This window comes from Portunus trituberculatus, chromosome 12, assembly GCF_017591435.1.
Source record: "Portunus trituberculatus isolate SZX2019 chromosome 12, ASM1759143v1, whole genome shotgun sequence".
NCBI classification, from domain to species: domain Eukaryota; kingdom Metazoa; phylum Arthropoda; class Malacostraca; order Decapoda; family Portunidae; genus Portunus; species Portunus trituberculatus.
In genome coordinates this window covers 7,505,671-7,518,385 of record NC_059266.1, presented here as the reverse complement: position 1 = coordinate 7,518,385, position 12,715 = coordinate 7,505,671, and the positions used below count along the sequence as shown (strand labels likewise).

Sequence of the window (12,715 nt, the reverse complement as noted above, 5' to 3'; positions counted from 1 at the left end):
ATAATGATAAAAAATAAGTAAGTAAATGTTTGACGGAAACACAACGGTAACAATAATGATAAAGAATAAGACAAGTAAGTAAATATTTGACGGGAAAACAAAACATGAAAGAAGAAATAGGAAAATAAGTGAAGCCTATAAATTAAATAACCTATGGATGCCGATCAACAACAACAACAGCAACACATACGGATCTTCAAACGGAAAAAAAAAGGAAAGAAAAGAAAAGACACTGAAAAGGAAACAACAAACTAATAAACACCAGACACACTAAGACAGCATTCCATTTATCCACTACTCCACCTTTCCACCTATCTGGGATGCACGCCGAATTTCCCGTAGAAGTCCTGGGAGGGGAGGGGCGGCGAGGCGAGCTTGGCGGCGGCATCTCTGTTCTCCCGTTGCTCCGTGGCCAGGCGGGTGTTGGTGGCCGCCTGCTGCTCCTCGCGACGCCTGGAGATGCAATGATGGCCTTGTTACCCCACTGTTATATTTTGGTTGGTGATTTAACCTAACGTAACCTAACCCAAAGCAGTGTTACCTAACCTATCCTAACTTAATCTAATGTAACTTAAAGCAACGTTACCTAACCTAGCCTAACATTAATCTAACGTAACCTAACCTAACGTAACCCAAAGCAACGTTATCAATACCTAAGCTAACAACTGAAGTGACGAAGTACAAAGGAAGTGACAAGACAAAGTGAAATGACAGGAAAATTAAATGGCAAGACAGAATGAAGTGACAAGAAAATGAAATGCCAAGACAAAATGAAGAGGCAAAAACAGATGAAGACAAAACAAAATCAACAGATGAAGTGACAAGACAGGTGACAGGTGCAGTGACATGAGGCACCACTAATAAGGTCTACCTGGCGTCGGTGTGTGCCTGGTGAAGTGACAACAGCGCTGCCTTGTCCGTCTGCTTGGCTATCACCGCCCACGCCGCCTCCTCCCGCCGCTCCTGCTCCTTCTGCCGCTGCGGAGAAGGAGGGAAGAGTTGAAGTGACACGTTAACTCCTTACTATTATCTCCTCCTCCTCCTCCTTCTCTTTCTTCTTCTCCTCCTCCTCCTTCTCCTCCTCCTCCTCCTCCTCCTCCTCCTACAAAGTTTTCTTTTTCCTCCATTTGTTTATATAAGAGAAAGAAATCAGATGCAGCTGATATTTTTCTTTTTTTTTTTTCGTTTTCTTCCTCCTCCCTTTTTCTTCTCATTCTACGTTTTTTTTCTTTTCCTCTATTCCATTCTTCATTATAAGAGATAGAAATGAGATGCTGTTTATATACTTTTATTTTCTTCGTCTTCCTCCTCCTCCTCTCTCCTCCTCCTCCTCCTCCTCCTCCTCCTCCTCCTCCTCCTCCTCCTCCTCCTCCTCCTCCTCCTCCTACTGCTCCTGATCTGTTCTCAGCACCAAGTCGTCAAGAGAAAGACAGACAGAGAGAGAGAGAGAGAGAGATAGGTGTACCGCATTTTTCCCTTCAGCAAACTCCCTCTTCTATTCCTCCCTAATCAACAACAAACTCACCTTTTTCTCCTCCACCTGCCGCTCTCTCACCTCCAGGATCTGCCGCCTCTCAGCCTCACTCATGCCCTTCCACCTGTAGCAAGCAGAGGCGTTGTTACCTGCCAGTGTTCTAAGCTAATCTATTATAATCTCACCTGTCTAAATTAACCACTACTAACCTTACTTATTTTACCTTAACCCCTTTAGTACCATAACGCGTTTCCATATTCCTTCTGCTTACTATATGGTGATTTTATACAGCTTCAGAAACTTATGTGGGGGATTAAAATAGTGAAGACTCTGGCCATTAATCTTCTGACCTCCATAGATTTTTTCTAATGTCTAATGGTCTAATCGTACACAAATCTCACGGTAAAAATGTGTCCCAGTACTGAAGGGGTTAATGTGTCACTAAACGTGATTTGGTTGTTTTGGTTGCATTGGTTAGTCAAACATTTTAGTCACTCAGTTAGTCAATTAGTGAGTTAGGTCGTTAGTCAGCTAGCCATCACAGTACCTCTCTTCTATACCTGTCAGTCTCGCCTCGCCTGTTCCGCTGCCACGTCACTTCACCATCTATCATCTCACTTCATCTCACCACTCACGTTTCTCTCATCACCTCTCCTCTCCTTTCCTTTCCTCTACTTCACTTTCCTTCCTTCCCTCTCCTTTCCTCCCCTGTCCTCTCCTCTCCTCTCCTCTCCTCTCCTCTTCTCTCCTCTCCTCTCCTTCCTTCCCTCTCCTGTCCTCCTCAGTCCTCTCCTCTCCTCTCCTTCCCTCTCCTTTCCTCCCCAGCCCTCTCCTCTCCTCTCCTCTCCTCTCCTGTCCTCTCCTGTTCTCTCCTTCCCTCTCCTCTCCTGTCCTCCTCACCTGTCCACTCCTCTCCTCTCCTCTCCTGTCCTCTTCTCTCCTCTCCTCTCCTCTCCTTTCTCTCCTCTCCTACTCAAACCTTCGAACCAGAGCTAACGATGCTTCATAATGGCGACGAATCAATGAACTTAACTCCGCTACTGTACACACATACTCCATAAACCTCACCTGTTCCTTCACCTCCCCCTCACCAATCCCTTCCACCTTTACCTGTGTGGGATTATCCTGTGGGGTCCTAGTGAGCTGCGCGCCACTGTAGGTTCCTCAGTCAACAAGGCTCCGAAGACTGCATTGCGCACTTCCTGGTCTTCAGCCTCGCGACGCGCTAGTCTTTCCTCCCACTCAGTAGCTTTCCTCTCCTCACTCTGTATAGGTAGATATTGTGGTCAGTGTTATTGTTAGTAGTGTAGTAGTAGTAGTTGTAGTGGTAGTGGTGGTGGTAGGGGTAATAGTTGTAGTGGTAGTAGTTGTGGTGATGGTGGTTGTGGTGGTGGTGGTAGTAGTAGTAGTAGTAGTAGTAGTAGTGGTGGCAGTATTAGTGGTAGTAGTAGTAATAGTATAGTAGTAGTAGTAGTTGTTGTTGCAGTAGTGGTAGTAGTAGTAGTAGTTTTGGTGGTACTAGTAGTAGTAGTAGTAGTAGTAGTAGTAGTAGTGAGTGAGTGATAGTTACCAGTGCCAGATTGTAGCGTTGGAGTGCCAGCTGCTCGGCAAGGCGGCACTGCTCCTCTGCCTGTGCCAGCTGCCTCGCTTGTTCCGCTGCCTCGGCACACTCCAGCTGCCGCCGCCTTACACACCGGGAAAGAAGAATTAGATCAAGCATATACAGTTCCCCTCCACCATTACCCCAACGAGTGTGTGGGTAAGTGATGCAGTCTTCCATATTAACTGTTATTTACTTATCTACTTTTATGTATTTTTTTTTTTCGTTTATCTATTTGTTATTATTTTCTCATTTTCTTCTGGGTGGTGTCGCAACATCGTGGTCATAATGGCACCTAGTTTGTTTAAACGTTGTATTTTCCACATACCACATAAACAACACTTTCTTTTTATTAAGCTGTATTGAAATTTACTAATATTTTCAAAGATATTTTTATTTTCCTTCTCATTTCCTATAAACTCTTCCTTTTCACGCCTTCCTTACCGTTCCTCCTCCTTCTGATTCCACATAAACAGTATTTTTTTTCCATTAAGCTGTATTGAAACTTACTAATATTTCTAAAGATATTTTCATTTTCCCTCTCATTTCCTATAAACTCTTCCTTTTCTGCCTTTCTAACCTCTTCTTCTTCTTCTCCTGATTCCACATAAACAGTACTTTCTTTTTTATTGAGCTGTATTGAAATTTACTAATATTTCCAAAGATATCATTTTCCCCTCTCATTTCCTGTAACCTCTTCCTTTTTCCGCCTTCCTTACCTCTCCTGCTCCTTCTCCTGCTGATCTATGTACTGCTGCTCTCGTCTCTGCTGCTCCAACCACTCCTTCGCCTCCTTCCGCTGTGCCTTCACACGCTCACCTCTACCCAAGTCTTCTCCCTCGAATCTGTAAGGCATGGGAGAATTCTCAAGGAAGAGAGAATACTGTGTCATATTGTGAGGTACCTCATTCATTCTTGTTTCGAAGCAGATTCATTCAGTACCGTTCTGAAGATTCTTGGCTAGCTTTTCCTTGGCTCTACCTGTCTTAACCCTTCAGATCAGACTTCAGCCGGTGATCCTATTATTTTTCGTCTATTCAGCTCATTAAATGTTTTTGTTACTTTATATTTGCTGACATGATGGTCAAGCTGGATTATGCAGAGCCCACAAGCACATTTTTAACAGGAGATAACTAGTGTGAAGATGCAAAGTCCCAGGCAGAAAGGAGTCCAGCTTCCTCTTGTATAGCGGGCTGGATACACCTCAGAGCCTATTTGGTAAGTACTTCAGCTCATTAAAGTGTCGTAAAGTAGGTCGATCTATGCGTATTCTGTCTTGCAAGCTTCTCACAGACTTGATTTGAAGTTATTGCCAATTCCTAAGTGTGTTTTCATGATCCTAGTGATAGGTTGACAGGATATAGTGGAATTTGTGGTGTTCTTAAGTCTCTCTCTCTCTCTCTCTCTCTCTCTCTCTCTCTCTCTCTCTCTCTCTCTCTCTCTCTCTCTTACTTGAGTTCATAAAGGGCAGAAGTAAGGTGTTCATGAGATTCGAGGTCAGCGTCCCTTCTCCTCTCTGGTCTCTGTTCTTCCCGCCAGAATTTCGTCAAGTCAGTCCGCCTCGCCTCCTCCGCCTGTTGCATTCACGTTAGGTTAGGCAAGGTCAAGGTAGTGTAGGATAGGTCAGGAGTAAGCTCAGGTCAATGATGAACTGGTAATTGAAGAGAAAAGTTAGCTGGGTGAATAAATAGTTAATAATGAGTGAGAGAATGCAACTTAGAGACTATATAAAGAAATTAGATCAAGCTAGGTCGAAAAGTAAGCGTAACAATTTGATAATAAACTGATATCAAGGGAAATACAGCACCTTCTTCTCGCGATGCTGTAAGAGAACTGCGGCGCGGTCCTGCGTGGCTGCCAGACGCATGAAGTCCTCCTCTTCTCTCTGATCCTTCTCCAATGCCCTTTGTCGATCCTTCACCTGTTGACTCAAGCCCTCCACGTCTACCTGCAACAGAAGGCACCGTGCTATTGCAGTCATAGGGCGCCGTTTACCTGTCTACCACGCATTACTGCATTCCACACCCCCAAAAACAGTAACTTCACGTATATTCCACAATGGCTTGTTTTTCATAGATATAAATTGCAGTCTTCCATATTATTACCCTATCTTTCACACTTCTCTTCCCACAATATTTTTCTTTATCTATTTTGTTATCTACTATTCACCCCCACTTATTACCGAATTAAGGACAAATATAACATGAATTTAATCTTACGTAAGGCAATCTAACTCCACTCACCGCGATAGAAGTGGCGCGGGGCAAGCCATGGATCCTTTGTGCCCGCTGCTCCAGGACGCGGCGGCGGTGTCTGATGCCCGCCGCCTCCCTCTCCTCCAGCACCCAGGACGGCAGGGCGCTGGCTGTGGTGGTGGTGGTGGTGCTACTGGAGGTGGCGGTGGTGGTGGTGGTTGGGGATAGCATGTTGTTGTTGTTGATGATGCTGTTGGATTTTTTTTAAGTTTTTTTTTTTTATAATGGTTTTGGTGCTATTACTACTACTACTACTACTACTACTACTACTACTACTACTACTACTACTAACATTGCTTTCTTTTGTCTTGCGTCGCACGAGTACTAGGACAGGATGAAGACCACTTGCTATCTAATCGTCACTCGCTCAAATACTTTCATAATCTCTATCTCACATCCTCGAGCGACACACACACACACACACACACACACACACACACACACACACACACGTTACTGGCAGCTTTTCTAATAGGCAGTTAACCTCTTCAATACTGAGACACATATTTACTTTGAAATTTGTGTACCATTAGACCATTTTATTGACGTTAGGAAGAGTTTATGGAGGTTAGAAGATTAATGGCCACAGTCTTCACTATTTTAATCCCCCACATGAGTTTCTGAAGCTGTATAAAATCACCAGATAGTTAGCAAAATGAATAAGGAAACGCGTCAGGGTTTGTAATAAATATTCTGGGCCCGTTATTCTAATCAAAACAGTTCTAGCATCCCCTCTATCCTCTACGCTACTTTCTCTAGGCTCTGAAATTTATACGAGGCTTTTAAGGATGTTTCTATGATTATAATGACTAAGATTTCTACATTATTAACAGGAGTACTCTTGAAAACACGGCGTATAGTTTATATTTATTTATCTTTTGAGAGCAGTGATACGCAGTGTAGTATTCTGAGACGCTTTCCAAAGGCTCTTGTTGAAGATACTCGTGTTTTTAACCCCTTCAGTACTGGGACGCATTTTTACCTTGAGTTTTGAGTATGATTAGACGATTTTATTTACATTAGAAAGGGTTTATTGAGGTCAAAAGATTGGTATCAACTATTTTACTCCCCACAAACGTTTCTGAAGCGGTATAAAATCATCAAATAGTAAAAAGAATGATTATGAAAACACGTCATGGTGCTGAAGGGATTAAGGGTATTTCTATGGTTCTCGTAATGAATTGATAAGATTTCTACTTTATTAAAAGGAAGAATTGTCTTGAAAATCCGGTTAGTTGTCTCTGTGGCCTCAGAAAGTGGTCGTAGCGAAATACAAAGGCTTTTTGAATACGGGCTATTTACTGACTGATGAATGGATCTTTGGGACGTCTCGGGGCAATAAAGAAAATGAATGAATAAAAAAAACACTGGAAAAATAATCGTAGGCTTAGGCAGTGCAGAACATGTGACGAGGAAATAACGACAGGAACCTCACGACTACTACTACTACTACTACTACTACTACTACTACTACTACTACTACAGCGTTGCGTCTCACCTTGCTGCCGTGGCTGCCTCACAACACTAACTGACTGACATTCCCTCTCCTTCCTTTCATTCCTTCCTCCCTTCTTCCTCCCTCCCTTTTTCTCCCTTCCCTTTCCCCTCTCTCGCCCTTTGACTCCCCCCTTCCTGCTGCTTAATGTGTGTGTGTGTGTGTGTGTGTGTGTGTGTGTGTGTGTAAACCTCCCCTCAATTTCGTGACTAGACGATGGTGGGGAGGTGAGGGAGAGACAAGGAAGAAATGGGGGTAAGGGGAGGTGTGTGTGTGTGTGTGTGTGTGTGTGTGTGTGTGTGTGTGTGTGTGTGTGTGTGTGTGTGTAAACCTCCCCTCAATTTCGTGACTAGACGATGGTGGGGAGGTGAGGGAGAGACAAGGAAGAAATGGGGGTAAGGGGAGGTGTGTGTGTGTGTGTGTGTGTGTGTGTGTGTGTGTGTGTGTGTGTGTGTGTGTGTGTGTGTGTGTAATGTACAACCCAAAGTGACAGGATTATTGAACGAGCGTGACTCAGCGCTGCTCACCTCACTCGCTCCTCCGTTCACCTCATGTCACACCGAAGCACCAGCGTTGAGAAGGGACGCAAATGATCTAAGCCAGGTTTAAAATACAAAATATCTAAGCCAGTGTTAAGAAATGAGAATGTGGAAAGCAGCGTTTAAAAATAACAAAAAGGATGAAAAACGAAAGAAAAACAGGGCTTGTGCTGAGCCTGAGAGAGAGAGAGAGAGAGAGAGAGAGAGAGAGAGAGAGAGAGAGAGAGAGAGAGAGAGACGTCTTGTTTCAGTCTAATTCCATCTCCAGTCTGCGTGTGGACAAAATCTCCGACCTCGCTCCGACAATGCACAGCGGAAAACAAAACTAAATGAAGAGGAAACAAATGAATCTAGCATGGGAGGAAAATATCACTGTAAGAAAAGAAAAGAAAAGAAAACAAGCGGAAAGTTTTGAATCAGCATATATTGAAGCACAAAGAGAGATTACAAGAAAATTAGACCATACATTGTCACAATAACACAGTGAATGTACTGATTTGTTATGCAAGTGTTATCCTGAGAACTTTTCATCCTAATTCATTGTATACAATAAGAATATTTATGTGTGGGATAATGGGATAGATTTCTTGAATCCTCCCTCTTCAGTGAGTTCAGGTCATAACGAGATGGAAATACAGAAGCAGGCAGGGAGTTCCAGGGTTTGTCGGTGTGCGGAAGACACCGGGCCGTGCTGGGTGCTCAGTGCTCACTCCTGCATGAGGCCCTGCCACAGCATCGCCCGCAGCCACACCAGCATGTACACAATGGTCACCACCACCACCACCACAACAAGAACAGCAACACCAACAAGGCCCGCAAACATTGACCTTGACTCTGCCTTGATCAGGTTCCTTGCTTCCACAGCAGGTGTCGTGGGCGTGGCAGGGAGCGTGGACTTGGCAGGGAGCGTGGACGTGGCTGGGCGCATGGGTGTGGTATGGGAAGGGAACAATGAGCAGGACATATGCAGATTTCGTTTCAGCTCGGCAGTCTTCATTAGTGTGGTGTTGCATCGGGTGTCTGGAATGTTGCGTCTCCAGGCTGAGGGGCCGTGACCAAAGACACGCAGCACTGCGGGGTTGGTTAATGTGGTGGTGAATATGCACGCCTGGCGGCACTCACCACTGCTCACCTCCACCTCAACGGCAACACAAGGGAAAAGCTTTGCCACCACCAATACCTCCCAATACTCGTAAGATCCGTGGGAACATGTGGTATTCAGGGGGAACCAGGCGCTGTGCAATTCACCAGCACCAGCACCACCAGCACAAGCACCACCAGCACCACCAGTGGCAGGTTCCTCCATCATCAGGGTAACTCCCTTGAAGCCTGGTTTGGGCCGCACGTACAGCTGAGTAGTGAAGAACGAGTATTTTGAATCTTTGACCTTTAAAGGTTCAGTCAGAATAATGCTTACGCCTTCAGGCTCCGAAATGGTGACGTTGGTGGGGCACTGTTGGGCCAGGGCAGGGCAGGGCCAGCCTCCAGGGCCGCCCGTCAGCAGCAGCAGCAGGAGAAACAGGCAGGGAGTGTTCTTCATGGCGGCATGGATCTGGGGAGTGTCTCCTCTTTCAGTTTTAGCGAGTGACTGAATCACTGAGCCTCACAGGATGCCCTCCGTAGAGATGATCTTTATGATATCAAGTCCTGTAACACACACACACACACACACACACACACACACACACACACACACACACACACACACACAACAAAATATTATCAAATAGCCAATTTGGTTTTAGAAAAGGTCGGTCATGTGTGACAAATTTATTGAGTTTCTACTCTAGAATAGTTGATAAAGTACAAGAGAGAGAGGGATGGGTTGACTGTATTTATTTAGATCTAAAAAAGGCTTTTGATAAAGTGCCACATGAAAGATTACTATGGAAGTTAGAGGAGAAGGGTGGCTTAAAAGGAAGCACATTGAGATGGATGAAGAATTACTTAAGGGGAGAGAAATAAGGACGATAGTTAAAGATATGAAGTCCAAGTGGAGAACAGTAGACAGCGGAGTGCCACAGGGGTCAGTATTGGCACCAATACTTTTCTCGTATATATAAATGACATGCCAGAGGGAGTGAACAGCTACATAAATCTGTTTGCGGACGATGCGAAACTGTGCAGAGTCATTAAACAAAAGAGGATTGTGAAATACTACAGGAAGACTTAAACAAGATCTGGAAATGGAGCAAAAATGGGAGATGGAATTCAATGTGGACAAAAGCCATGTCATGGAAATGGGAAAAAGTGAAAGACGACCAGTGGGAATCTATAAGATGGGAGATGGAGTAGAACTAGAAAAAGTAAAAAGGAAAAGGACTTGGGAGTGACAATGGAAGAAAATAATCAACCGGTTAGCCATATTGATAGAATTTTCAGAGAGACGTATAATTTGCTAAGGAATATTGGAGTAGCATTTCACTATATGGACAAGGAAATGATGAAGAAATTGATAAGTACTAAAATAAGACCTAGATTGGAATATGCAGGAGTTGTGTGGACTCCCATAAAAGAAACACATAAGAAAATTAGAGAGACTACAAAAATGGCTACAAGAATGGTTCCAGAATTTAAAGGGATGGCATATGAGGAGAGACTAAAGGCAATGGATCTACCAACCTTGGAGCAGAGAAGAGAGAGAGGGGATCTGATACAAGTTTATAAATTGATTAACGGAATGGATGAAGTGGATAATGAGAAACTGATCCTGAGAGAAGAATATGACTTTAGAAGCACAAGATCGCATAGTAAGAAACTAAGGAAGGGACGATGTCTGAGAGATGTTAAAAAGATTTAGTTTCCCGCAAAGATGTGTTGAGACTTGGAACAGTTTGAGTGAGGAAGTGGTATCAGCAAAGAGTGTACATAGTTTTAAAGAAAAATTGGATAAGTGTAGATATGGAGACGGGACCACACGAGCATAAAGCCCAGGCCCTGTAAAACTACAACTAGGTAAATACAACTAGGTAAATACACACACACACACACACACACACACACACACATTGATATGGAAATAGTATGTGGTGTTTGTAAGATTTAATACAGGAGCGATGTAAGGCGTTGAAACAATCCTTCACTATCAAATAATATAAAAAAAAATATATCATCCCAAACAACATAAAAAAAAAAAAATCTTGTGCAGGATGATAATGTACGTAGTAGTAGTAGAAGTAGTAGTAGTAGTAGTAGTAGTAGTAGTAGTAGTAGTTATTGTTGTTGTTACATTAATGGGCATAGCAATGTTCCTAAAAAATGACATCCGCACAGTTTTGATGCTCAAGTATGGAAGGCAGCGTTAGAAAAAAGAAAAAAAAAAAAAAAAAAAAAAAGTAAAAAACGAAAGAAAAATTGTCACCATAAAAGGGCTTTTGCTGAGAGAGAGAGAGAGAGAGAGAGAGAGAGAGAGAGAGAGAGAGAGAGAGAGAGAGAGAGAGAGAGAGAGACGTCTTGTTTCAGTCTAATTCCATCTCCAGTCTGCGTGTGGACAAAATCCCTGACCTCGCTCCGACAATACACAGCGGAAAACAAAACTAAATGAAGAGGAAACAAATGAATCTAGCATGGGAGGAAAATATCACTGTAAGAAAAGAAAAGAAAAGAAAACAAGCGGAAAGTTTTGAATCAGCATATATTGAAGCACAAAGAGAGATTACAAGAAAATTAGACCATACATTGTCACAATAACACAGTGAATGTACTGATTTGTTATGCAAGTGTTATCCTGAGAACTTTTCATCCTAATTCATTGTATACAATAAGAATATTTATGTGTGGGATAATGGGATAGATTTCTTGAATCCTCCCTCTTCAGTGAGTTCAGGTCATAACGAGATGGAAATACAGAAGCAGGCAGGGAGTTCCAGGGTTTGTCGGTGTGCGGAAGACACCGGGCCGTGCTGGGTGCTCAGTGCTCACTCCTGCATGAGGCCCTGCCACAGCATCGCCCGCAGCCACACCAGCATGTACACAATGGTCACCACCACCACCACCACAACAAGAACAGCAACACCAACAAGGCCCGCAAACATTGACCTTGACTCTGCCTTGATCAGGTTCCTTGCTTCCACAGCAGGTATCGTGGGCGTGGCAGGGAGCGTGGACTTGGCAGGGAGCGTGGACGTGGCTGGGCGCATGGGTGTGGTATGGGAAGGGAACAATGAGCAGGACATATGCAGATTTCGTTTCAGCTCGGCAGTCTTCATTAGTGTGGTGTTGCATCGGGTGTCTGGAATGTTGCGTCTCCAGGCTGAGGGGCCGTGACCAATGACACGCAGCACTGCGGGGTTGGTTAATGTGGTGGTGAATATGCACGCCTGGCGGCACTCACCACTGCTCACCTCCACCTCAACGGCAACACAAGGGAAAAGCTTTGCCACCACCAATACTCGTAAGATCCGTGGGAACATGTGGCATTCAGGGGGAACCAGGCGCTGTGCAATTCACCAGCACCAGCACCACCAGCACCACCAGTGGCAGGTCCCTCCATCACCAGGGTAACTCCCTTGAAGCCTGGTTTGGGCCGCACGTACAGCTGAGTAGTGAAGAACGAGTATTTTGAATCTTTGACCAAAGGTTCAGTCAGAATAATGCTTACGCCTTCAGGCTCCGAAATGGTGACGTTGGTGGGGCACTGTTGGGCCAGGGCAGGGCAGGGCCAGGGCAGGGCAGGGCCAGCCTCCAGGGCCGCCCGTCAGCAGCAGCAGCAGCAGCAGGAGAAACAGGCAGGGAGTGTTCTTCATGGCGGCATGGATCTGGGGAGTGTCTCCTCTTTCAGTTTTAGCGAGTGACTGAATCACTGAGCCTCACAGGATGTACTTTGTAGAAATTATCTTTATATCAAGTACTGCAACACACACACACACACACACACACACACACACATACACTGATATGGAAATAGTGTGTGGTGTTTATAAGATTTAATACAGGACCTACGTACGTCTCTCTCTTTTTTTTTTTTTATACCATGTGGGCTTTTCATGGGAATTTCTGAACTAAAGGGGATACTTTTTGTGGTACCTCCTATCTCAAAGCCCGCCCGCTAGGAAACCGTTGCCGAGTGAGAAAGCCCAACCTTCACTCGGACCGTGGACAGGATTCGAACCCGTGCGCTTGGAGACCCCTCGGACCCCAAAGCACGCATGGTTCCACTGTACCACGGCGGATCACTTTCATGATCATACTTAACAACATGTAAAGAAAAAAAGAAAAACGAAAACTTGTGCAGCGTTAGAATGTAGTAGTAGTAGTAGTAGTAGTAGTAGTAGTAGTAGTAGTAGTAGTAGTAGTAGTAGTAGTAGTAGTAGTAGTAGTAGTAGTAGTAGTAGTAGTAGTAGTAGTAGTAGT

General features: G+C 44.3%; 1 protein-coding gene across 1 annotated transcript; it reads right to left on the bottom strand.

Annotated features, from left to right (window-relative positions):
• Positions 1–2: 2 nt before the first annotated feature.
• On the bottom strand, positions 3–5,527 carry LOC123502672 (RIB43A-like with coiled-coils protein 1). Its single transcript, XM_045251844.1, has 9 exons — positions 5,318–5,527; positions 4,882–5,022; positions 4,527–4,648; positions 3,794–3,919; positions 3,045–3,159; positions 2,585–2,739; positions 1,526–1,598; positions 872–978; positions 3–453 (listed from the first exon to the last, which is right to left on the bottom strand). The coding sequence occupies exons 1-9, from the start codon at positions 5,498–5,500 to the stop codon at positions 312–314; spliced, it is 1,164 nt and encodes a 387-aa protein (XP_045107779.1). The 5' UTR covers positions 5,501–5,527; the 3' UTR covers positions 3–311.
• Positions 5,528–12,715: the final 7,188 nt, after the last annotated feature.

Bases quoted from the DNA above. Each gene is read 5' to 3' on its own strand.
- LOC123502672 (XM_045251844.1), bottom strand. From the start codon at position 5,500: ATGCTATCCCCAACCACCACCACCACCGCCACCTCCAGTAGCACCACC. The intron at 1,599-2,584 runs GTAAAGGTGGAA...TGCTTGCTACAG, and splicing joins CACAGGATAATCCCACACAG to GTGGAAGGGCATGAGTGAGG. The intron at 979-1,525 runs GTGAGTTTGTTG...CCTTCTCCGCAG, and splicing joins GGCAGGTGGAGGAGAAAAAG to CGGCAGAAGGAGCAGGAGCG.